The sequence below is a fragment of the Papio anubis genome, chromosome 4 (genome assembly GCF_008728515.1).
Source record: "Papio anubis isolate 15944 chromosome 4, Panubis1.0, whole genome shotgun sequence".
Taxonomy (NCBI): domain Eukaryota; kingdom Metazoa; phylum Chordata; class Mammalia; order Primates; family Cercopithecidae; genus Papio; species Papio anubis.
The window spans coordinates 9,064,292-9,087,420 of record NC_044979.1 but is presented as its reverse complement, the minus strand read 5'-3'; the positions used below and the strand labels follow the sequence as shown (position 1 = coordinate 9,087,420).

General features: G+C 61.4%; 2 protein-coding genes and 1 long non-coding RNA gene across 4 annotated transcripts in view; 2 read left to right on the top strand and 1 right to left on the bottom strand.

Annotated features, from left to right (window-relative positions):
* The window catches only part of ZNF467 (zinc finger protein 467), a 9,736-nt gene extending 8,052 nt beyond the window's left edge, over positions 1-1,684 (bottom strand). The window contains exon 1 of one of the 2 annotated variants that reach the window (XM_009204160.4): positions 648-1,684. The gene's annotated coding sequence lies outside the window, so the exon portion shown is untranslated. Of the gene's footprint in view, positions 1-345; positions 379-647 lie in introns of those variants that run through there. The other variant, XM_031665035.1, reaches the window with a different exon arrangement.
* Positions 1,685-1,749: 65 nt separating this feature from the next.
* LOC108585203 lies at positions 1,750-3,157 on the top strand. The gene is made up of 2 exons (XR_001901321.3): positions 1,750-2,314; positions 2,527-3,157. It is a non-coding gene; the product is annotated as an uncharacterized LOC108585203 (long non-coding RNA).
* A 458-nt stretch (positions 3,158-3,615) lies between these two features.
* Positions 3,616-23,129, top strand: part of LOC101007406 (SCO-spondin) — a 57,187-nt gene continuing 37,673 nt past the window's right edge. Inside the window, exons 1-39 of the mRNA XM_031664955.1 lie at positions 3,616-3,665; positions 3,925-4,107; positions 4,510-4,592; positions 4,759-4,938; positions 5,181-5,425; positions 5,518-5,617; positions 6,355-6,513; positions 6,602-6,681; positions 7,108-7,260; positions 7,533-7,704; positions 7,811-8,051; positions 8,360-8,504; positions 9,733-9,850; positions 10,400-10,575; positions 10,660-10,887; positions 11,064-11,229; positions 11,454-11,688; positions 12,429-12,618; positions 12,733-12,827; positions 13,084-13,340; positions 13,691-13,825; positions 14,977-15,173; positions 15,275-15,402; positions 15,491-15,600; positions 15,951-16,100; positions 16,197-16,290; positions 16,382-16,551; positions 16,795-17,028; positions 17,224-17,445; positions 17,903-18,139; positions 18,693-19,012; positions 19,093-19,324; positions 19,435-19,824; positions 19,917-20,099; positions 20,219-20,369; positions 20,950-21,103; positions 21,205-21,259; positions 22,398-22,502; positions 22,815-23,033. Of these exons, the coding sequence (XP_031520815.1) occupies positions 3,616-3,665; positions 3,925-4,107; positions 4,510-4,592; positions 4,759-4,938; positions 5,181-5,425; positions 5,518-5,617; positions 6,355-6,513; positions 6,602-6,681; positions 7,108-7,260; positions 7,533-7,704; positions 7,811-8,051; positions 8,360-8,504; positions 9,733-9,850; positions 10,400-10,575; positions 10,660-10,887; positions 11,064-11,229; positions 11,454-11,688; positions 12,429-12,618; positions 12,733-12,827; positions 13,084-13,340; positions 13,691-13,825; positions 14,977-15,173; positions 15,275-15,402; positions 15,491-15,600; positions 15,951-16,100; positions 16,197-16,290; positions 16,382-16,551; positions 16,795-17,028; positions 17,224-17,445; positions 17,903-18,139; positions 18,693-19,012; positions 19,093-19,324; positions 19,435-19,824; positions 19,917-20,099; positions 20,219-20,369; positions 20,950-21,103; positions 21,205-21,259; positions 22,398-22,502; positions 22,815-23,033 (6,742 nt within the window). The remainder of the gene's footprint in view (positions 3,666-3,924; positions 4,108-4,509; positions 4,593-4,758; positions 4,939-5,180; positions 5,426-5,517; positions 5,618-6,354; positions 6,514-6,601; positions 6,682-7,107; positions 7,261-7,532; positions 7,705-7,810; positions 8,052-8,359; positions 8,505-9,732; positions 9,851-10,399; positions 10,576-10,659; positions 10,888-11,063; positions 11,230-11,453; positions 11,689-12,428; positions 12,619-12,732; positions 12,828-13,083; positions 13,341-13,690; positions 13,826-14,976; positions 15,174-15,274; positions 15,403-15,490; positions 15,601-15,950; positions 16,101-16,196; positions 16,291-16,381; positions 16,552-16,794; positions 17,029-17,223; positions 17,446-17,902; positions 18,140-18,692; positions 19,013-19,092; positions 19,325-19,434; positions 19,825-19,916; positions 20,100-20,218; positions 20,370-20,949; positions 21,104-21,204; positions 21,260-22,397; positions 22,503-22,814; positions 23,034-23,129) is intronic.

Genomic DNA, 23,129 nt, shown 5'->3' with positions numbered 1-23,129 from the left:
GTCCCCAGAACCGCTCTTCCCCTCCCCCCTCCCAGGCCGCTCCCCAGCTCCCGGGTCCTCTGGCCCGCAAGCCTGGGGGTCTAGGGCTGACCCGCTCGCTCGGGACCTTCCCGCGGGCCCTGCCCTCCCCACCCCGCCTCTCCTCGGAACACCCCTCCGCGCCTCTCCCTTCCTCCGCGGCGCCCCCTCCCCATTTCTGCTCCCCTCGGACTTCTCCTCACCCCTCCCAAGTTTTCCTCCCGACGGGACCCTCAGCTCCACCTCCCTGCCCCAACGCCGTCCCAAGCAGCTCCGATCGCCGACTTCACTCCAGGTCCCGGCCCCCTCCCCAGCTCCGGGGCTCACCTGTCAGCGCCCTCCTCTCCCGCCCCTCCCGAGCGGCCCGGTCCCCTGCGCCCGCTTCTTCCTCCCCTTCCCCCTCGGCCCCCTCCCACACTCCCTCTCCCCTCCCCTCTGGGCCCGCCGGCCCCTTCCCACCTGCTTCCCGCCCGACCTACTCCCAGCCCCCGCCCTTCCCTCCAGCCCCCCGGTCCCCTCTACCCCCACAGCCCTCACCCGGCCCTCGCCGGCCTTGCCCTCCCTTTCCCCCAGCCCCCGACCTCCCCCGACCCCTGCCCCTCCCCCACGCCCTCCGTCCGCGCCCCTACCTCCGGGGCTGTCACCTGCGCGGAGCCAGCGGTGACCCGAGCGCGGCGCTGAGGGAGACGCGGGCGGGGCCGCCTGCAGCGGAGTCTCCCCGGCCTTTACCTGGCTGGCCAGCCACTCTGCCCGCGCCGCGGGGACCCAGGCGCCCGGGCCTCCTGCCCCGCCGGCTCTGCTCACAATGGCGCTCGCCGCCTGCAGCTCGGGTGCTGACGGCCCGAAAGACTGACAGACTGACAGCCCCGAAACTTCGCGGGGAGGAGAGGGATAGACGCGCGGGGAGCTGGAGCCGGGAAACGGCGCCCGCGAAGGAGGAGGGACCGACGGAGCGGGCGAAGAGACTCGGCGCACCGGGCTGGGGGAGGCAGGGGCAGGGGTTTTTAGGAGTGGGGTCCCAGGAGGGATCACTGCGGGCTTAGGTGGGCAGGTGATGGTCTTAAGGCTCCGAGCCCGGAGTAGGTGCTGGAAGTGGGAGCTCAGGACGGGGGAGGGGAGGGGTGGGGAGGGTGATGGGAGAGCGGGTGGAGGAGGGCGAGGAGGCTGGGGAGGAAGGGCACTCGGGCTGCGGGGAAGGGTGCTGAGGGAGGGTGCTCGCGGCCGCGGAGGGAGGAGACGGGGAAAGGTGGAGCGCCAACGGGTGGGGTGGGCGAGGAGGAGTTGGGGGAACGAGGAGGGGGCGTGTCGGGGGGGAGCCAGCGAGTCGTGCACTGCCGTCTCTAAGTCGCCAGTGCCAGCCGGGTGTGCAGCGCCGCGTTCCCGCGGGAGGACGGCACGGGGGGGCGGTCGGCCTGGGAAACTCTGGCCCCGCCCCCGTTCTCCACCCGGATTCCGCCCGGATCCACCCAGACCCACAGCCCCTCGCCCGGAGTCCCGAGGACCGGATTCGAAACCAGCCGTGGGGGCAGACGGGAGAGAGGGCTGGGCCCCTGTGCCTGCGAGAACGGGTCTTTCGAAGTAGAAACTGGGAAGAGGACTTTGAGCCAGGTCCCCTGGGAGAAGGCCGGGCCGGGTCTGGAGCTCCAGGGGGCGAGGCTGGGACGAGGCTGGGCGGAGACTCTGAGGGCGGGGTCCGTGGGAGGGCCTGGGAGGGGGCTGCAGAGAGGGGAGGGCTCTATGGGCGGGAGACGATTGCTGGGGTGCCTGCTGGCCCGGACACCACCTGGAGTTAGATGTGGAGGGCAGCCCTCAGCCCCAGCTCCTCAGGGGACTCCACTCGCCCTCCCTGCCCAGGTTACGAGGTTTCTCCTCGGCCTCGTTCCCACTGCGCCCACTCCTGAAAGCTCTGGAGGTGCTGAAGTCTGGACTGTTAGATCCCGGTCTCCTCTCCATGAACTTTCTCCAAACTCCCTTGGGTTCCAGCTTCCTCCCTCCTGCCCCTTTACTGGAAAGGGTGGCTCCAGCTCGGGTCTCTTCCCAATCTCAGTGCTGCCTGATCAGCCCCGGTTTGAATCCAGAGCTGAGAAAGAGGGTGGGAAGGGGAGGGTGTGAATGGTCCTTGAGCTCCTGCTACCACAGCCCACCACAAGGATGAGTGCCTGGAAGAGCGCCCATCTCTGAGCTCAGCTGTGAAGGCTCCTCTGCCTCCAGGATGAAGGGAGCCCCTGGAGCAGCATGTGTCACTGTGCGTGCTGGGGTGTGGCCGAGCACCTGTGCCAGCGTTGTGAGACTTACGGTGAGAGTGTGCATGTGTGTAAAACAGGAAAGGGGGGTGACTGGGTGTGCATGTGGCCCTTTCTAAGGACTCCAGAGCGGGAGTTGATCCCAGCCATCCGTGACCCCCTAAGAGACTCACTCTGGGCCCTTTTTTGGCCCCGGGACCAATGGTGAACCCAGGAGGAGAGTCCCGCCCAGCTCTGGTTCTCAGCAGCCACCTTCCTCCCCCAGGTGGAATGACTACAGGATGCTGGGAGGGATATCAGGTTTAGGAGACCGAGGGGCGTGGAATTGGAGCCAGGCTGCATTCCAGCCCCGGTGTCCGGGTGTGCTTGGAGCTCTGCTGGGACCAGGATGGACCCCGGATTCCCCTGTGGAGCCTGTCACTGCCCCTCCCAGCCGGACTCTCGGATTATTTCATCCGGCTTAGCTCTCTACCCCAGGGCTAGGGGAGCTGGCTCCCCTGCCCACTCCTTCCAGAGGGTCCTCTCATTCCTCAGCATAGGCTTCCCAGTTCTAGACCCCAGAGATTCTAGGAGACCCTCCAAGAAGGAGACAGGGTGGGCCCAACCAGCCACACATAATCATTCTTATGATCACAATAAGAAACTGAACCCTTACATTTTCCCCACCCATCTCCACACACTCAGGATCCCCAGCTACCCTGGAAGCGCTCCCGCTCACTGCCCCCTACTCCTGAGTTTGGGCAAGAGAGGGGCGGGAGGCAGGGGAGCACCATCCAGGCAGAAGTTCAAGGCTGGAAGACCCCATCGGTCATTTAGCCCAGGAGCTCTTAACCTTTTCATGGGGTCATGGCCCTCTTGAGAATCTAATAAAAGTTATAGAACTGTCTTCAGAAAAATGTGCACATACAATTTCAAAGATTACTGGAGTCTGAGTCCTATCTGTGCATCCCTGGGAAGTCCCTGAAATTTTTACTGGGAAGGAAATTGAGGCCCAGAAAGGGAGGGTGGCTTGCCCAGAGCCCCATGTTAATTTGTGGTAGTGCCTGAGAGTGTGAACACACACACACACACGGAAACAGATGCACTGGGAGGGGACAGGAAGGAGACTGTTTCCAGGGAGAGCTGGCCTCTGAGGGGCTGGTGTGGCAGGTCCAATCCGGTTGTGGGCAGCTGGTGCCCTGGGGCATGAGACTGGAATAAAGCCTCCCCAGCCCCCAGGACTGGCCACTGGGCTGTGGGGAGGCGCGTGGGGCAGGAGAGAGCGCCGCTGGCCTCTCTGTGCCCCCTCTGCAGTATCGCCTCTCTTGAGCCCAAGCCTCACGTTCCCCAAAGGTGCCCTGGGGGTGAGGGCGCCATGCTGCTCCCTGCCCTCCTCTTTGGAATGGTGTGGGCCCTGGCTGATGGGTAAGCAGCCCACCCTGGACCCCTCTGACAAGGGTCCTCCTTCCGCCACATGCCCAGGGACCCTCTGGAGCATCAGACTCCATGCCCACCACCCCCGGGGTCCTCCCTTCACCCCTGCCACTTCCCATGAGTGTCTCTCCCTGCCTTAGCATCCTCTCCTCCTTACTTCGTTAACCACCCCTGGGAGTGGGGTCACAGGACAGGGCTTTTGGTGACAGAGGGAATGGTGGCGGCAGCTGTGGTTCCCCATCATGGGCAGGCGGTGGTGTGAGTGGACAGAGACCATCCGTGTGGAGGAGGAAGTAGTACCCCGTCAGGAGGACCTGGTACCCTGTGCCAGCCTCGACCATTACAGCCGTCTGGGCTGGCGGCTGGACCTGCCCTGGAGTGTCCGCGCGGGGCTTACCCGGTCCCCAGTGCCTGGGCTCTGTCCTATCTACAAGTGAGTAAGGGTGAGAGCCTGGGCTGTCTGCTGGGCCGGAAAGGAGTGACAGGCCGGACATCCTAAGAGTAGGGAGGCCCTGGAGAAAGCAGGGATTTGGGAAGTAGGTTTGGAGTGGGCCTGGAGAAGGGTGGAGTGTGTGAGATTAGGGTGGGGGGTGAGTGAGCACTACGGTGGGCAGGACAGGGAGAGGCCCGAAACCCACTCCCTCTATCTCCCGCCCCAATCCCCGTGGTCTGCCCTCCCAACATTATTCTCACTTTGCATGTGGAGAAATTAAGGCCAGGGGAAATGATGTGATTAGAGTAGCTGACAAAACTGAATGTCCCCAGCCCTCCCCAGGGTGGGACTGGGCTGAACGCTAACATCTCTTCCCTGTTTCCACCGGCTCGGTGGGCGCAGACCTCCAGAAATCCGGCCTGCCAAGCGGAACCGGACAGTGAGGGCTTGTTGCCCAGGCTGGGGGGGCGCCCACTGTGCTGAGGGTAAGCACCTGAGTGCGTTTGGGGAAGTGGTACCTTCTGGGAGTCCTGGGCAGGGGATGTTAGCTCAACTTTGTGGTTTCGGGCAGAGAACCAGGGCCGGGCTGAGAACTCCAGGCTACCCCATCTTCATTGCCTGGGTCTGCCCCATTCTCCCCACCTACTGCAGCCCTTGCCAAAGCCAGTCCTGGAGGCCACTGCTTTGCCATGTGGCAATGCCAGCTACAGGCAGGCTCAGCTAATGCCTCAGCAGGAAGCCTGGAGGAGTGCTGCGCCTGGCCCTGGGGACGAAGCTGGCGGGATGGCAGCTCCCAAGCCTGTCTCAGCTGCTCCAGCCGACACCTGCCAGGTGTGTCTGCAGACTCCAGCCTGCCAGACAGGCACAGTCCTGGCCATCACCCCTTCCGCCTCCCCAGGCACTCCCACGTGGAGTTCTTGTGCTGGGCCCTCTACAGGGCCCATACTGGCTCCCTGGCCCACTAGAGGGACCATGCCCTGTCTGCCTGCCTCCCGCTGTGCCGGGAGCCCTGTGTCCTGGCCCTCCACCTCTGCCTCACACTCAGAGGTTCACAGTTGGTATGTCTCTCCCAGGTGGTGCCTCTTCTCCAGCCCTCCTGCAGCCCCTGGCAGGGGCCGTGGGCCAGCTCTGGAGCCAGCACCAGCGTCCCTCAGCCACCTGTGCCTCCTGGTCGGGTTTCCACTACCGCACCTTTGATGGACGCCACTATCACTTCCTGGGCCGCTGCACCTACCTGCTGGCAGGTGCTGCGGACTCCACTTGGGCTGTCCACCTAACACCCGGGGACCACTGTCCCCAGCCTGGACACTGTCAGCTGGTGAGGAAGAGAGATGGGGCAGCCACAGGGAGGAGGTTGGACAGGGGAGGAAGAGAGCCCCGGCCCCCTTTTCCACTATGCATCTCCCCAAGGTCCAGGTGACGATGGGACCTGAGGAGGTGCTGATCCAGGCTGGAAATGTGTCTGTGAAGGGGCAGCTGGTACCTGAAGGGCAGTCTTGGCTGCTCCACGGTGAGAGCACTGGGGGAGCAAGAGGCTGCCCGGGCCCCCACGTGCTCCTCTGGGACAGTCTCTCCACCCTCCAGGCAGGGTCAGAAAAGGAGCAGGGGGCAGTTTGGGAACGAGCCCACGGTGGGCCCCCAGCCATTGCTGTTGGGAGGCACTGAAGTGCGGAGCTAGTGAGGGGCCAGGAGGAACCAGGCCTGGTCCCGACCCTCTGCAACTACCGCCACCAAACTCTCGCGGCACCAGCTCAGACAAGTCCCTCTACCTGACTGCCTGAGTCCCAGTTTCCCCACCAGCCTCAGAGGAGTGCTGTGAGGTAGCACTTTGGTGCTAAACAATGGGAAGCTCTCCTCACAGAACCTTTGTCCTGGCTGGGCTGCAGGGTGAGGTGGGGGTGAGCTTCTTGCATGTATGCCTGTGTGTGCACGGGTGCAGTGTGTGCATGTATGCGTGCATGCGTGTGTGTGCACATGCACGTGTGTTTCATAGTTCACTCGAAGTTTACTCTCTCCAGAGAGCATCTGCAGCTTTCATGAGCTCCTCAAAGAGAGCTGTGATGGAAATCAATCACTCTGCTGTAAAGCATGTACTTTTGGTATAAAGTGCAGAGCCCTCTAGAATGTGAGAATTGTGTGGGTTATTTCCCTTCTCCTTTCCATCCCTGCGCAGCTGAGCCCTGCTGTGGTAGTGGAAAGGGTGAGAATTGTGGCTGCAGGGGGCAAGTGACCTCTTTCTGTGCCCAGGGCTGAGCCTGCAGTGGCTAGGGGACTGGCTGGTGCTGTCAGGGGGCCTGGGGGTCGTGGTACGGCTGGACAGGGCTGGCTCCATCTCCATCTCTGTGGACCACGAGCTCTGGGGACAGACACAAGGCCTCTGTGGGCTCTACAATGGCCAACCAGAGGGTAAGTGGGGTGTGGTTGGTTGCTGGGGTAGCAGGGAAGGGAAGACCAGAGGCCCTAGACCCAGCACCCCTGCCTCACCCCTTCTCAGATGACTTCATGGAGCCAGGCGGAGGACTGGCCATGTTAGCAGCCACCTTTGGAAATTCCTGGAAGCTCCCTGACTCGGAGGTGAGGCTGCCACTGGGGCCCCCCGCTCCCAGTTGCCTGCCCATTCCCAGCTTTTCAGCTTGGCTCCTGGCTCCTGAACCTCCAAGCCCTTGTCCTGGTTTCATCGCTGGCCTGTTCCCTAGGACAGGGCCTGGCCCTCTTGCAGATCCTCAGGGGCGGAGGGCAGGCCTTGGGGTCCCACAGAAAGCCTGGCTGCCTGCCGTGAACTAGCCATCTGAGGCCAGTGTCGGTGAACCAGTCAGTCATTTATTCCCACCACTACAGCCCAGTGTGGGGCTGCCACCTCGCCTCTCTCCCCAGCCCCAGGATGTGGGCGGTGGGCCTGAAGGTGGAGCCCTGGTGCTGTGTGAGAGCAGGAGGCATTTTTCTGGGGTCCTGGTTAACGTCCCTCATCACGCTGCCTGGCCTGATGTCCTTTGTCTGCAGCCTGGGTGTCTGGATGCGGTGGAGGTGGCCCAGGGCTGTGACGGCCCCCTGGGGCTCACACAGGCAGACGTAGAACCTGGCCACCTGCGGGCTGAAGCCCAGGACGTGTGCCATCAGCTGCTGGAAGGTCCATTCGGGCAGTGCCATGCCCAGGTATGAGTGGGGTGGGGGTGGTGTCTGGCACCCAAGAGAGGGTGCTAGAGAAGTGTCAGTAAGCTGGTCTGGCCCTGCCTGTGGGTTACTTTGGACCTTCTGTCAAACCCCCACCTCTCCATTCTCGGCTTTATTTCTGGGAAATGACGGCTCATGTGTGTGATCTCTGAGGTCCCTTCTGGGGCCTATCCGCTTGGTTATAAGTCATGGAGTGATGGAAGCAGGAGGCAGGAGGCGCTGGCTGTTTGCTGAGGGGCCGTCCTGTCCTGCAGGTCTCCCCTGCTGAGTACCACGAGGCCTGTCTCTTTGCCTACTGCGCAGCGGCCATGGCTGGCAGCAGGCAAGAGGGGCAGCGGCAGGCTGTGTGTGCCACCTTTGCCAGCTATGCCCAGGCCTGTGCCAGGCGGCACATCCACATTCGCTGGAGGAAACCTGGCTTCTGCGGTATTACTTGGGCCTCCTTGCGCTGTGGGATTGACTGAGGGCCTCCCCACCCAGCAGGATTGACTGGGGTCTGGCGGGGGACTACAGCTCACTCATGTGCCCACAGAGCGCCTGTGCCCCGGGGGCCAGCTCTACTCCGACTGCACCTCCCTCTGCCCACCCAGCTGCGAGGCGGTGGGTCAGGGAGAGGAGGATTCCTGCAGGGAAGAGTGTGTGAGCGGCTGCGAGTGCCCGCGAGGCCTCTTCTGGAACGGCACCCTCTGTGTGCCTGCCGCCCACTGCCCCTGCTACTACCGCCGCCAGCGCTATGCACCCCGTGACACCGTGCGCCAGCTGTGTAACCCCTGGTGGGTCCTTGAGCCATGCTGGGGGTTGGTGGCCATGTGGTACCCTCGGATCCCTCCCTTTACATCCTCTCTTCAACCTGCTTCCCCTAAGCCTCCAGCCCATTCTGGGTCTTCCTCTCAGAGACTGGGACTGCTGCTGGCGTGGCTGATGGCCTTGCCGGCTGACCTCTACCCCTTCAGCAGGAGGGGCTTCCATGGGAGGGGAGGAACAAGGGTTTTTGGGGGGTCACCTCCAGCTCAGGGGTCATCTCCACCCCCTCAGTGTGGACCTGATGCCAGAGCTCATTGTCTCATCTATGTGTCCACAGCGTGTGCAGGGATGGCCGCTGGCACTGTGCCCAGGCCCTATGCCCCGCCGAGTGTGCCGTGGGCGGGGACGGGCACTACCTCACCTTTGATGGGCGGAGCTACTCCTTCCGGGGCGGTCAAGGTTGCCGCTACAGCCTGGTGCAGGTGGGCAGAGGATGGTCTGCAGGAGTGGCACTCTGCCAGAGTAGGGGCCCTCCTAAAGGGCACAGTGGGGCTGACTGTAAGGAAACCCCTAAATAAATAAAGGAAACCCAGAGTCTTCCCAGGAAAGGCCAAGGGAGAACCAACACTGGGGGCATGGCTGTCACAGGCCTTCAGGCCTCCCGCTGGGTTCTTGCCTCCTCCCCAGCTTCCCTGTGAAAGTCCCTCTGTCATCACCACCCAGCCCAGGGCCACTAACCAAAACCCATCTTCAGTCGTGTCTCTCACAGATGGGACGGGCTGGGCTTGTTACAGGCTACTTCATGCAGGGGAAATAAGAGGCCCTGCTCCCACCCTAAACCTCCCCCAATGAAGTGAGCTCACTTCTCAAGTTCAGGTGCAGGCCATGATTTTCCCAATCATCTGGGGCCCCCTGAGTGATCTCTCCATCGAACTATTGGACCATTCCCACTCCGCTCATAAGTAGTGATGGGGGTGACGAGGTCCTGGGAGCACAGTCCTCAGAGAGGCTGTGCCTGCCCATGGGGAGGGAAGAGGACAGCCATCTCCCCCAGCAAACACAGTCAAAGATGCATGTGTGTACATACACACACAGGCTGCACAGCAACACACAGAAATCTGCATGTGCAGACACACACACACACACACACACACACACACACACAGAGGCTACAAACCAACACAGAGATCTGCATGTTTACACACACACACAGGCTACACACCAACACACAGAGACTTGTATGCACACACACACATATACATGCATCCAGGTACACACAGAGAGACACAGACATACACATGACACACACTCATATATATGCATGTAGATTTAGCACGTGTGTACATATGCACACACATATGGGAGAACATACATGCCCATGAGGAGGAAAGAGACGAGTCATCTCACCCTAACATGCGGACACGCACTTAACCTACGCACACTCATGCACACACAGACATGCACACACATACTTCCACATGACACCTATGTGCACATCCATGGCCCTGCACACACATACACACAAACATCCATGCATGCCGGCCCATGGTGAGGACGAAGCCCCTTACCTGGCAGACAGTCTGGCTGGCCGGAAGGTGAGCACCTGCCTCCAGGTGCGTGCTGAAGGTGGTCTGTAGGGAAGGTCTCCAAAAGCCTCCCCAGAGAGAGTCGGCCCGCCTGGCCCCACTGAATTCCCCCTGCCCGCCCCAGGACTATGTGAAGGGACAGCTACTGATCCTACTGGAGCATGGGGCCTGCGACTCTGGGAGCTGCCTCCACGCCATCTCTGTCTCCCTGGAGGACACCCACATCCAGCTCAGGGACTCAGGTAGCCTCTGCTCTGCACTCTTGGCGCAGTCCCAGGCCTCCTGTCACTGCTCCCCCTCCACACTACCCTATGGCTTTGGAGTCCAAACACTCTTCCCCAGAGTCCTGCACCTGAGCACACTGCCTCAACTTCCCTGGCCCTCTCATCTCTGAAACAGACACACAGAGTCCTGAGGAGAGATTCCAAGGCATCTTCTGCCCCGTCCTGGGGTCAAATACAAGTCATGCAGCTATGAGAGCTTGAAAGGCCTCGAGGCATGACCAGACCGGGCAGGCCACTCTCAGCAGGGTCCCTCCAACCCTCCCCAACCAGCTCCTGGCTCGCCATCTAGCTCCTCCCACACACTGATCATGAGGGTGAGGGATTGGAAAATCTGTGTGCCAAGGGTCGTCCTTGGGCCACAGGGGTAGGGAGCTCAGGTGGACACTTTGGTTGTCCCCAGCAGCCCACCCTGACACGGGACCTCCTACTTCCCACCCAAGCTCCTTCCCTTCTCGCAGCCCTATCCTTCCACGTGCCCCACCCCCATCACCAGGTCCCCTGTTCCAGGAGCTGTGCTGGTCAATGGGCAGGACGTGGGCTTGCCCTGGATTGGCGCTGACGGCCTCAGTGTGCGCCGAACTTCCTCTGCCTTCCTGCTGCTGCGCTGGCCTGGGGCCCAGGTGCTCTGGGGACTGTCTGACCCTGCAGCCTACATCACTCTGGACCCCCGCCATGCCCACCAGGTGTGCCAGTGAGGCAGGTGTGTGGCCGAGCAAGGGTGCGGTGGGACTGCATTCGGCTGTCTTACACGTGTGCCTGTGGCCCAGGTGCAGGGTCTGTGTGGCACCTTCACCCAGAACCAGCAGGACGACTTCCTGACACCAGCCGGAGATGTGGAAACTAGCATTGCTGCCTTTGCTAGCAAGTTCCAGGTGGCCGGCAAGGGAAGATGCCCCTCTGGGGACAGTGCCCCGCTCTCCCCCTGCACCACCCACTCCCAGCGCCACACCTTCGCAGAGGCAGCTTGTGCCATCCTGCACAACTCTGTCTTCCAGGTAGCTGGGTTGGGCTCCTCCCACATCCGTAAGATGGGCCAACACCTTCCCTGCCCTCCGCATGGGCTCTTAGGAGAGTCAAGGAAGACCACACAAGCCTAGGGGTGCTATTGGGGACCAAGGGGATGTAGACTCCATGGAGGAGAAGTTGACCCATTTCCCCATCTCCTCCCAAGGAATGCCACAGGCTGGTGGACAGGGAGCCATTCTATCTGCGCTGCCTGGCAGCCGTGTGTGGCTGTGACCCTGGCAGGGACTGCCTGTGCCCGGTGCTGTCTGCCTATGCGCATCGCTGTGCCCAGGAAGGTGCCTCACCTCCCTGGAGGAACCAGACCCTCTGTCGTGAGTTCGCTCAGCCCAGCCAGCCCTACCCAGGCTCCTCCCCTCCTCCCTAGCCCATCCCCCTTCCAGGAATGGCTGGGGGCCCGGGGTGCATCACTACCCTTGGCAGACTGCTGGGCTTTTCTTCCTGCAGAGGCACAGGGGATGTGGGGTGTGGGGTTCAGAGGGGGTGGAGAGAGCCAGCGGTGGCTATGCCCCTGACCTGTGTGTGTCCCTGTGCCCAGCTGTTCTGTGTCCTGGTGGCCAGGAGTACCGAGAGTGTGCCCCAGCATGCGGTCAACACTGCGGGGAGCCAGAGGACTGTGGGGAGCTGGGCAGCTGTGTGGCCAGTTGTAACTGTCCTCTGGGGCTGCTGTGGGATCCTGAGGGCCAGTGTGTGCCCCCCAGCTCGTGCCCCTGCCAGCTCGGAGCCCGTCGCTATGCCCCTGGTAGTACCACTATGAAGGAGTGCAACCGCTGGTGAGGGCAGCGACCTTTGGGGCAAGAGGAAGAATGTGGGGATGAAGAGGTAGCTTGGGAGATAATGGGTGGAGTGTGCAGCCTTGTTGGTGGCAGCATGCACGCTGGAGGTGACAGAGTGCTGATCACTTCCCCTTGGTCGTGGGGTACTTTAGGGTCCATAAAGCACTTTCCTGTGCATCATTTTATCTAGTTTTACTTCCTACCATAACCTAATAAAGTAAGAAGTGGAAAAATTGTTCCCATTTTGCAGATGAGGAAACTGAGGCTCAGATAGACTAAAGAGCTTGCAGAGTCACACAGCTTGTTCAAGAGAAGTGAAGGCAGATTATGGATCTGTGCAGGCAGGACCAGGATCCAGGGTTGATGAAGGTGGGGGCTGAGGATGCAGGCTTCAATGCAACCCCTCTCCTACCTGGGCTAGGAGTAGGGTGGTTCAATACCTCTGTCCTGCTCCAGAGCCTGGAGGATGGCCCTATTGGAGCTGGGACAGAAAGGGTGACAATGTCTATCCCAGGCATGTCAGGGTGCTGGAAACAGTCCAGCTCCCTGTGTTGGTGACTGGGTATTGGGAGCTGAGATGGACAAGTCTCCAGCATCAGGGCTGGTTTTCACTCAACATGATGGGATCTGGACACCTGGGAACCCGGCAAGCGTCTGGGTTCCTGAGATTCTCACCAGGTCAGATCAGATCCCTGGAGGCTTAGACGTGCCTCTTACTCCTTCTCAACCTCCTGCAGTGTCTGCCAGGAAAGGGGCCTCTGGAATTGCACAGCTCACCGCTGCCCTCCACAGCAGGCATTCTGCCCCAGGGAGCTTGTCTATGCCCCTGGTGCCTGTCTCCTCACCTGTGACAGCCCTACCACCAATCACTCCTGCCCTGCAGGCAGTGCTGATGGCTGTGTCTGTCCGCCCGGCATGGTGCTGCTGGTGAGTCCAAGAAGGAGCTGCGTGGGAGAACAGGATGGCCTTCCTTAAGCCAGGGCACTGCCCTGCTCCCCTCACGCCCCTACATGGTGCCTTTTGTTCCTGCCCTCTGCCCAGGACGAGCGCTGTGTGCCTCCTGACCTCTGTCCCTGCCGTCACAGTGGGCAGTGGTACCCGCCCAACGCCACCATCCAGGAAGACTGCAACGTTTGGTATGCGCAGCTGCCGTGACCTCTAACCCTTTGGCCTTGTGGCCCATGGCTCCCCACACATCATCCTTCCCTCCACCAGAAGGGGTTGGGGTGGTGGGGGCTGGGGTATTCAGACTGGCCTGGGCCAGAGGACCCTGCAGGACCCCTCCACCCCGAGGGCTGCTGAAACTGCCTGGAACCTGGACCAGCTGCCTCCCCTGGATCCAGCCCCAGGGTCCTGTCCTCAGTGACTCTGTCTCCCCCACCTTGCCCATAGCGTGTGCCGGGGCCGGCAGTGGCACTGCACAGGCCAGCGGTGCAGTGGGCGGTGCCAGGCATCAGGCGCCCCCCACTATGTGACATTTGATGGACTGGCCTTCACCTTTCCCGGGGCCTGCGAGTATCTGCTGGTGCGAGAGGCCAGTGGCCTGTTTACAGTCTCTGCCCAGAACCTGCCCTGTGGGGCCAGCGGTCTCACCTGCACCAAAGCACTGGCCGTGCGTCTGGAGGGCATTGTTGTGCACATGCTCAGAGGTGGCTGCAACATTGAAGGGTGACATTGCCAGGGAGGGGCACACCTGTATGGCTTCCCAGCTGTGCAAGGTGGGCGGGGATGGGGTTCCCTGTGTCTGCCCACTGCTGGCAGGCTCCTTACCAGGCGTGGCTGCCCTCCATGCCATGGGGTTGGTGCCTCTCCTCTTGGGTGGGACTCATAATACCAGAAGGCTCCCGGAAATTAAGTCCCAGAGAAGTCTAATGACGTGCCCAAGGTCACATAGGTAGAGAAGCAAAAGAAGGGCTCAGTGGGGGAGCTAGAGAGCCTCATGAGGATCTGGAGGACCCTCTCCTCCAAGTAGGGCCTGAATGCCTCTCTTCCTCTACAGGCCGGGCAGTGACAGTGAATGGGCTGAGCGTGACGCCCCCCAAGGTCTACACAGGCCCCGGGCTGAGCCTGCGTCGTGCTGGCCTCTTCCTGCTGCTCTCAACCCGCCTGGGCCTCACCCTGCTCTGGGACGGAGGTCAGGCCCCTGCCCTCCCTCAACCATCAGACCCGTGCCCCACCTTAGCACTATAGGGTTGGACTCACCCCAAGTTCTTTCTCCCAACGCCTGACCCTCCCTCCTCCTGGTCTCCCTCCACTGAGCCCCTGACACCTCCACAGGGCAGATTTCTAGGCTGAGAGCTAGGCCGACAGCCAGGCTAGGACCCTGAGCTCTCACTTTACCTCCCTGCCTGGCCGGCACTCGCCCTGCCCCATGCCCAGCCCAGTGCCACCCCTACCTTCCAGTCCATGCAAGAGGTCCGAGTTCCCAAATTAGGTTTTTTGCCAGGTGCAGTGGCTCATAACTGTAATCCCAGCACTTTGGGAGGCTGAGGCGAGCAGATCTCTTGAGTCCGGGGCTTCGGGACCAGACTGGGTTGAACATGGCAAGACTCCCTGTCTATAAAAAACACAAAAATTAGCCGGGCACAGTGGTGCGCGTCTGAAGTCTCAGCTACTTGGGAGGCTAAGGTGGGAGGATTGCTTGAGCCTGGGAGGTCGAGGCTGCAGTGAGCTGTGATGACCCCTCTGCACTCTGCCTGGGCAATAGAGCGACAAAAAAACTTTTTTTAAAAATTAGGTGTTCATAATTATCTTTTTCATCATTATGAAAGCAATCCTTCCACACCAAGGGAAACATTGAGAAAATACCAAGTTTTAGAAAGGCGAAATGAAAATAAATATCCTAACTTCCCATCACCCATATAAGCAGTTGGTTTATATGTCATATCTAACTGCTTCTGCAGAACTGACGGAAACCCAGATAACCCCCACCATAGACTTGGCTCTGAGCTGCTGGGCCGCCCTCCCAGCCTGCCGCCACCGAGGCTGGTGCTACTGAGTCTCACAGTCCATCCTGGAGTGTGGTTTCCTGGAATCTGACCTGATGGAGAATTTCCCTCCCCCCAGCCCTTGGCTTGGTGTTAGTTAGGAAAATAGGCTCCTACTTCCCACCTTGAGCCCCCCAAATGTAGGTCTCTTCATTTATCGTCGCCAATCATCCCCCCACAAAAGAGGTAACCACACCTCCTGGTGGGTTGGTACCTGGTGGTGGTAAAACAGACCCTGAGTCTTCTGGCCCAGATAAGGGCTTGTGGCATCACTTTTAACCATGCTGCTTGCCACCAGGGACTCGGGTCCTGGTGCAACTGTCCCCTCAGTTCCGTGGTCGCGTGGCTGGGCTGTGTGGTGACTTTGATGGAGATGCCAGTAATGATCTGCGGAGCCGCCAGGGCGTCCTGGAGCCCACAGCTGAACTGGCCGCCCACTCCTGGCGCCTCAGCACCCTCTGCCCTGAGCCAGGAGACCTGCCACATCCCTGCGTGGTGAGTGAGGGTGGGAAAGCAGGAAGGGAGGTTCCTGGAGGCAGGGCTAGGGAGGGTGTCCGCTAGTCCACTGTGCTGGAGACGCCACCCTGTGCCTGCAGGTGAACACACACCGGGCTGGCTGGGCTCGGGCCCGCTGCGGGGCACTGCTACAGCCCCTCTTCGCATCATGCCACGCAGAGGTCCCCCCGCAGCAGCACTATGAGTGGTGCCTGCATGACGCCTGCGGGTAAGGAGGGGACAACCTGGAGTGGGGTCGAGGTGAGGGTGCCAGGACGTGCAGAGGGGGTGCCGGGACTGAATACTTCCTCCCACAGCTGCGACTCAGGGGGTGACTGTGAGTGCCTCTGCTCGGCCATTGCCACCTACGCAGATGAGTGTGCCCGGCATGGGTACCATGTGCGCTGGCGTAGCCAGGAGCTCTGCCGTGAGTGTGCCCTGCCCTCAGTCCCCAGTGCTCAATCCTGCCACTGCCACAGGCTCAGCGTCTTGAAAGAGCTTCTCCTGTCCCACAAGACGGCCGTTCATTCATTCAAGGGCAAGCTGTGCATTGAGTGCTTACTCTGTGCCAGACGCTTTTCTAGATGAGCCATGTATGCAAGAACGGCTGCTGAGTAGAGCTGACATGGTACACATAGGCCCAGGGGGGTCTTGCCCAAGGTCTACACCAGATGCCCCGTGCCCTCCATGGTGGTCACCTTGGGCAGCCAGCCTGGTGTGGTTGCATCCTGCTGCCCTTGTGCCTCGGTGATCCAAGGCTCTCTCTTCTCCTCCCAGCCCTGCAGTGTGAAGGGGGACAGGTGTATGAGGCCTGTGGCCCCACGTGTCCCCCTACCTGCCATGAGCAGCATCCTGAGCCCGGGTGGCACTGCCAGGTGGTGGCCTGTGTGGAGGGCTGCTTCTGCCCCGAGGGGACTCTGCTGCACGGTGTGTAGAGTGACAAAGGGCAGAGGGGAGGGGCACTGAGACTGGGAAGGGGCCACTGTGCCCTTTTGCTCTGAGCCCTGTACTCTGTGGCCTCAGGAGGAGCCTGCCTGGAGCCAGCTTCCTGCCCCTGTGAGTGGGGCAGCAACTCCTTCCCGCCGGGGTCTGTGCTGCAGAAGGACTGCGGGAACTGGTGAGTGGGGAGGTCACCTTGGGGGGCACCTATTGAAGGAGCACTGGGCCAATCCCAGCCTGTGGCTGATCCCAGGATGCTGTATGCTCAGCACGTGCCAGGAAGGTCAATGGCGTTGTGGGGGTGACGGTGGCCACTGTGAGGAGCCGGTGCCTGGCTGTGCAGAGGGAGAGGCCCTGTGCCAAGAGAATGGGCACTGTGTGCCCCATGGGTGGCTTTGTGACAACCAGGACGACTGTGGCGATGGCTCTGATGAGGAGGGTGAGTGTCTTTGCTCATGTGTGGAAGCAACAGGGTTGGTCAGTCCTCGCACGTGTAACTGAGTTTCGTGGGGCCAAGGCAGCTGTCCTGGAGTGGCTTCTTTAGCTGCTGCTCCCATTGCCAGGGACTATCTGTGGCTTGGAGGGATGAAGGGAAGAGAGGGTGTTCTGGTCCCTCTGGGGTTCAGGGCTTCTCTGGGCCCCTACAGCAGCGTCCTGAGCCTGCCTGCTTGCCCCGTGCTAGGTTGTGCCGCCCCAGGCTGTGGGGAGGGGCAGATAACTTGCAGCTCCGGCCACTGCCTGCCCCTGGCCCTGCTCTGTGATGGCCGGGATGACTGTGGAGATGGCACAGATGAGCGGGGCTGCCCGTGCCCCCAGGGCTTGCTGGCCTGTGCCGATGGACACTGCCTGCCCCCGGCCCTGCTCTGCGATGGGCATCCTGACTGTCCGGACGCCGCAGATGAGGAGTCCTGCCTGGGTGAGTTGTCCCCACCCTGGAAACCAGCCCACCCGGCACTCCCTCCCGCAAGGCCCATCTCAAGAGCCCCGACTTCGCCTCCCCGCTCCTTTGCCAGGTTCCTGCTATGAAGTTGGTCCTCAGGGTGTGGGAGTTGGGGCACCCCAAACAGTACAGGGCAGTGCCCCAGGGCCAGCTCTTCTTTTCTGGCTGCAGGGCAGGTGACCTGCGTCCCCGGGGAGGTGTCCTGTGTCGATGGCACCTGCCTGGGGGCCATCCAGCTGTGTGACGGAGTCTGGGACTGCCCAGATGGAGCCGATGAGGGGCCGGGACACTGCCCCCTACCTTCTCTGCCCACGCCTCCTGCTGTTACTTTGCCTGGCCCCTCCCCTGGCTCCCTGGACACTGCGCCAAGTTCCCTGGCCAGCGCTAGCCCTGGTGAGTCTCCTGGAGGGAAGAGGTGGGAAAGCTAGTGGCCAGAAGCCTGGGGGAGAGGGGCATGGAAACCTCGGAGAGAGGCATTTGTGGCGCTGCTCTGGCATGGGAAGGAGCAAGGCACAGTGGGAGACTCCCGAAGACACTGGAGTGAATGAAGTGGATGGCGTTTGAAAGAGTCTACACTCTTTCCTGGCGTTCAAGGCCTCCCTCCCAGCTGCAGGGAGTCTCGTGGAAATTCTTGACCCAGGGGAGAGCTTTGGGAAAACCAACAGGGCAGCAAAATGCAGGAGGGATTGTTCTCAGGAACGGGTTGCAGGTGGGTTAGGGCCAGGCCCAGGAAATGGCCAAGGGACTTGGAGCAGGGAGGGGAGCGGCGGCGTGGAAGGACTGACCTGTGTGCGGTTGGGATGGGAAGGGCGCTCGCCGGCGGAGGATGCAGCGCGGACGCTCCCCGCAGCGCCGCCCTGCGGCCCCTTCGAGTTTCGGTGCGGCAGCGGCGAGTGCATCCCGCGGGGCTGGCGCTGCGACCAGGAGGAGGACTGCCCCGACGGCAGCGACGAGCGCGGCTGCGAAGAGCCCTGCGCGCCGCACGACGCGCCCTGCGCCCGCGGCCCTCACTGCGTGTCCCCCGAGCAGCTGTGCGACGGCGTGCGGCAGTGTCCCGACGGCTCGGACGAGGGCCCCGACGCCTGCGGTGAGGCTCCCGCGCCCCCGGGCCGTGCGCGGCCCCCCGCTGGCCAAGCCGGCTGGCCCACCTCTTCCCGAGCACCACCCCCACCTTCGCCTCCTGAGGTACAGGTGGGCGCGGCAGCCAGAGCGATTTAGGTTTGGGGGCATGCGAGGCTGGGCCGTGTTTGCGTTCCTTTGATCTTTTTCGTGAAACTTTATTTGAAATGTTTTTGCCCTCCCACCTAGGCCCAGGGGAGAGAAGAAAGGGGCTTTGTCTTTGCCCACACTTGGCCAAGAAGGGATAAGAGGGTGGGCAGAGGCTCTGCGGGGCTGGGGAGTGTGTCTGTTTGGAGGGGTCCCGCCATCAGCGATTCCCCACCAGACCTGAGCACACGCTTTGTGTCACTGCAAGCCAGCCTTTCAGGTCCTGCCTACCTCCCCCTAGAGGGACCTGTCCACAGGCCCCAGCTCCTCCCAGGCTGGCCTGCCCTGCTGCCTCCCATCCACCTTCCTGCCCCTCTGCAGGGAGAGGGCAGGAAGGGATAGGAGCGGAGCAGGACATCTCATGGTGCCCGCAGGCTCCACCCAGCTGCCTCCGTGCCCTGGCCTCTTTCCCTGTGGTGTGGCTCCGGGGCTGTGCCTAACCCCTGAGCAGCTCTGTGATGGGATCCCAGACTGTCCCCAGGGCGAGGACGAGCTGGACTGCGGTGAGCACGCTTTGTTCCCTAAGGGAGGCCCTGCTGGCTGGGCCCGGGACGCAGCTCACACCCCCTGCTCACTGTGTTTTCTCTCCTCTTCTTTCCCAGGGGGGCTGCCAGCCCCAGGAGGCCCCAACAAGACAGGGCTTCCCTGCCCAGAATACACCTGCCCCAATGGCACCTGCATAGGCTTCCAGCTGGTGAGGATGGGAGTAGGTGGTGGAGGCGGCAGTGCCATGTTGCCCCCAGCACAGGAGCCCTGACCCCACTCCCTCCCCAGGTGTGCGATGGGCAACCTGACTGTGGAGGGTCAGGGCAGGCAGGCCCCTCTCCAGAAGAGCAGGGTTGTGGGGCCTGGGGCCCCTGGAGCCCGTGGGGACCTTGCAGCCGGACATGTGGGCCCGGGGGGCAGGGCCGGAGCCGCCGCTGCTCCCCACTCGGCCTCCTGGTGCTACAGCACTGCCCAGGGCCTGAGCACCAGTCTCAGACCTGCTTCACAGCAGCCTGCCCAGGTGAGGGGCTGGGGTGGTGGGGCCTGGATAGAGGAAGGGAGAAGAAGGCCACTAGGCCTTCAGCCCTCACCCATGGTCCCCACTGCCTTCTCTGTTCCCCTGTCTCGCAGTGGACGGTGAATGGAGTGCCTGGTCCCCCTGGTCTGTGTGCTCTGAGCCATGCAGGGGCACCATGACACGGCAACGGCAGTGCCACCCACCCCAGAACGGGGGCCGCACCTGCGCTGCACTGCCCGGAGGCCCGCACAGCACCCGCCAGACCAGTGAGTGGAAGAGAGGATGGCACTGCTGGTGGGAGGCCGTCACCTCTGCAGAGCTCCCTTCCCTGACCTCTGACCTCTGCTTCCGGCTTCTCTCAGAGCTTTGCCCTCAGGACAGCTGCCCCAATGCCACCTGCTCTGGGGAGCTGATGTTCCAGCCCTGTGCCCCCTGCCCACTGACCTGTGATGACATCTCTGGCCAGGTCATGTGCCCACCTGATCGGCCCTGTGGCAGCCCAGGTAAGGGGGCTCTGGGCCCAGGCGCTGGCTCCAGGGTGTGCGTCTGTGGCGACAGCCCTCTGCATGGAAGCCTCATCCTGGGCCCCCTCTAGGCTGCTGGTGCCCAGAAGGGCAGGTGCTGGGCAGCGAGGGGTGGTGTGTGTGGCCCCGGCAGTGCCCCTGCTTGGTGGACGGCGCCCGCTACTGGCCCGGGCAACGCATCAAGGCCGACTGCCGGCTCTGCATCTGCCAGGACGGGCGGCCCCGACGCTGCCGACTCAACCCGGACTGTGCTGGTGAGGCCCTTCCCTCGGGGTCCCTAGTCCTCTCCCTGCGCACCCACCCTCCTTCAGGCCCACCTCCCAGCTGTGCATCCACCACCTCCTTCAGGCCCTGACTCTTGGCCCTCCCTCAGTGGACTGTGGCTGGTCCTCCTGGTCGCCCTGGGCTGAGTGTCTGGGCCCCTGTGGAAGTCAGAGCATCCAGTGGTCCTTCCGGAGCCCCAACAACCCCCGCCCCTCCGGCCGAGGTCGCCAGTGCCGTGGCATCCACCGCAAGGCACGCAGGTGCTCTGTTCCCCACCCACTGGGGGACCTGCAGGGACCTTGACCCGCACCCCACCTCCCACTTAGAAAGCTTCCTGTGTGCCCCTTCCACATCTACCACACAGCCCCAGTTTGGAACCCCTGCCCTGTGTCCCTACCTGTCTAAACCCCGGGAATCCCAGAACCTCTTTGGGGACTGCTGGCCTCCCCCTTCTCTAGTTTTATGCTTTCTAGGTCTCGAAGGTGGGTAGATGGAGCCCGCAGATGCAGCTTCACAAACTCAGCTTGAATTCCTGGGCTGAGGCTTGCAGGGGGCTATTGCCATAGCTGCCTCCCAAGCCTCCTCTGGGACCTGCTGCGCTGGCTGCAGTGTTGGCACAAATTGCTTCCCTGACCTTCTTCTGGGCCAGTTGCAATGTCTCAGGTGCAGAGGCAGAGTGGGCTTATAGGGTGACCAAATGTCTCAGTTTTCCCAGGACTTTCTCAGTTTTATCACAGAAAGTCCCAAGTCCCAGGAATGTCCTCAATCCAGGCAAACCAGGAGAGTTGTTTACCCCGAGCAAGCCCCATCACCAGGTCAGGGATATCCCTCCCTTTTCAGGTGCCAGACGGAGCCCTGTGAGGGGTGTGAGCACCAGGGCCAGGTCCACCGTGTCGGGGAACGCTGGCGTGGGGGCCCCTGCAGTGTGTGCCAGTGTCTGCACAACCTCACCGCACGCTGCTCACCCTACTGCCCGCTCGGCAGCTGCCCCCAGGTGAGGGCATTGGAGTGTGTGGTGGGCAGAGCTGGAGGGGTGTGGAGGCTGGTGGAGTGGGTTGGAGATAGGCAGGCGGCCTGACCTCTGTGCCTCTGCAGGGCTGGGTCTTGGTGGAGGGAACCGGAGAATCATGCTGCCACTGTGCCCTACCTGGTGAGTGTGCCTGGGAAATGACAAGGAAGCCCCGGGGGAGGACAATTGGTGGGATCACTGAGAGGGAACCGGGGCACTGAGCGGAGGTGGCTGGATACCCCAGCCTCAGGGTGGCGGGAAGCCTGAGTTCTGCATGCCAAGGGAAGGAGGGGCCTCAGGGTGGGAAGGGTTCTCTCTGCCCTCCCTCTCCGTCCGCCTTGCCTTCCTGTGCTCTGGGGGCTTTCTGCCTTCCCCATGGTGTCACCTTTGAGGTGTTCTCTTTCCTCTGGTTCTGTTCAGATCTGGTTGCTCTGGTTGTTTTCTTTTCATCTTAGAACAGCCAAGACAAAGTTAAGTCGGACTTTTCAAAAGTATCTTTGCCTAGAAATGAGTTATAAATGAAATAAGAAAATACAAAGACTTGAAATGGATGCATTTATGGGTCCAGGTTTCTTTCTTTCTTTCTTTCTTTCTTTCCTTTTTTTTTTTTTTTTTTTTTTTTTTGAGACAGGGTCTCACTCTGACACCCAGGCTGGAGTGTAGTGGTGCGATCTCGGCTCACTGCAACCTCTGCCTCCTGGCTTCAAGTGATTCTCATGCCTCAGCCTCCCGAGTAGCTGGGGTTAGACATGCACCACCATGCCCAGCTAATTGTTGTATTTTTAGCAGAGACAGAGTTTTGCCATATTGGTCAGGCTGCAGCTTTCTTATCCTAAAAGTGCATCCACAAGTTGCTGAGGTTAAAACAGAGCCAGCATACTCAGTTGCACAGGTTGTTCACTGTGCAAGTTAGCTGGTGATTGGGGCCTAGACTCCAACCCACAGAGCTGCTTTCATCCAGAGGCAACCCCTTTCTAATGCCCATGAAGGTGACTTTTTGGTGTCAGCACCCCTGGGTTAGGAACTGCAGTTGCTGGGTCCTGGGCTGAAAATAGTTTCAGGCTGGCAGTTTTACTCTATGTTCTCTAAATACTCAGTGGACATGAAAGCCCCCGATTCACACCAAGGGAAGGAGGAGGGACCTTTCCCAGCTAGGAAGTTGTTCCTGGGAAGTCAGCAGGGAGAAAGTGCTCAAGAAGTGGGGAGAGGCCTGAGTGCTGGGCCAGGAACTGTGAGCCTCTTGGTCTCTGTCTCCTGATCCTGAAGTCTCCTCCCACAGGAGAGAACCAGACAGTCCAGCCCATGGCCACTCCCGCTGCAGCTCCGGCTCCCAGTCCCCAGATCGGATTCCCTTTGGCCACTTACATTCTGCCTCCACCAGGAGGTAAGGGATGTGTGCAGTGCCGTGTAGTGCTGAGAGGGGCCACGCTGCCCAGGGATTGTCCAATCTGGGAGGGGAAACAGGCCCTCGGGGACATCCTCCTTGCCCTGCACGTAGTGGATGGTCATCCTAAGGATCTGGGAGTCATCCTATCTTAAGTTGCCTCTCTTGACTCTTCCCTCCCTGGGCCAAAGTCACCCGTGTGAGCCTTTTACATCCCCTAGCTCCCCGTGCAACTTCCTCACCTTGTCCCTGAAGACTCCTGCCACCCTGTGTCCTACCCTACTCCAGCCTGTCTCTCTCTTCTGCACCCAGACCCCTGCTATTCTCCCCTGGGGCTGGCAGGACTGGCCGAGGGGAGTCTGCATGCATCGTCCCAGCAGCTGGAACACCCCACCCAGGCTGCCCTCATGGGGGCTCCCACCCAGGAGCCCAGGCCTCACGGATGGCGCGCTGGAGGGCATGCTTATGCCAAGTGGCACACTCGGCCCCATTACCTGCAGCTGGACCTGCTTCAGCCCCGGAACCTCACTGGTCAGTGAGGAGGGCAGTGCTTGAGGGGAAGCAGTGATGATGGGTGGGGGGGCAGGTGTAGCTCCTTCAGCTCTGACCTCTGCTCTTACCCTGGCC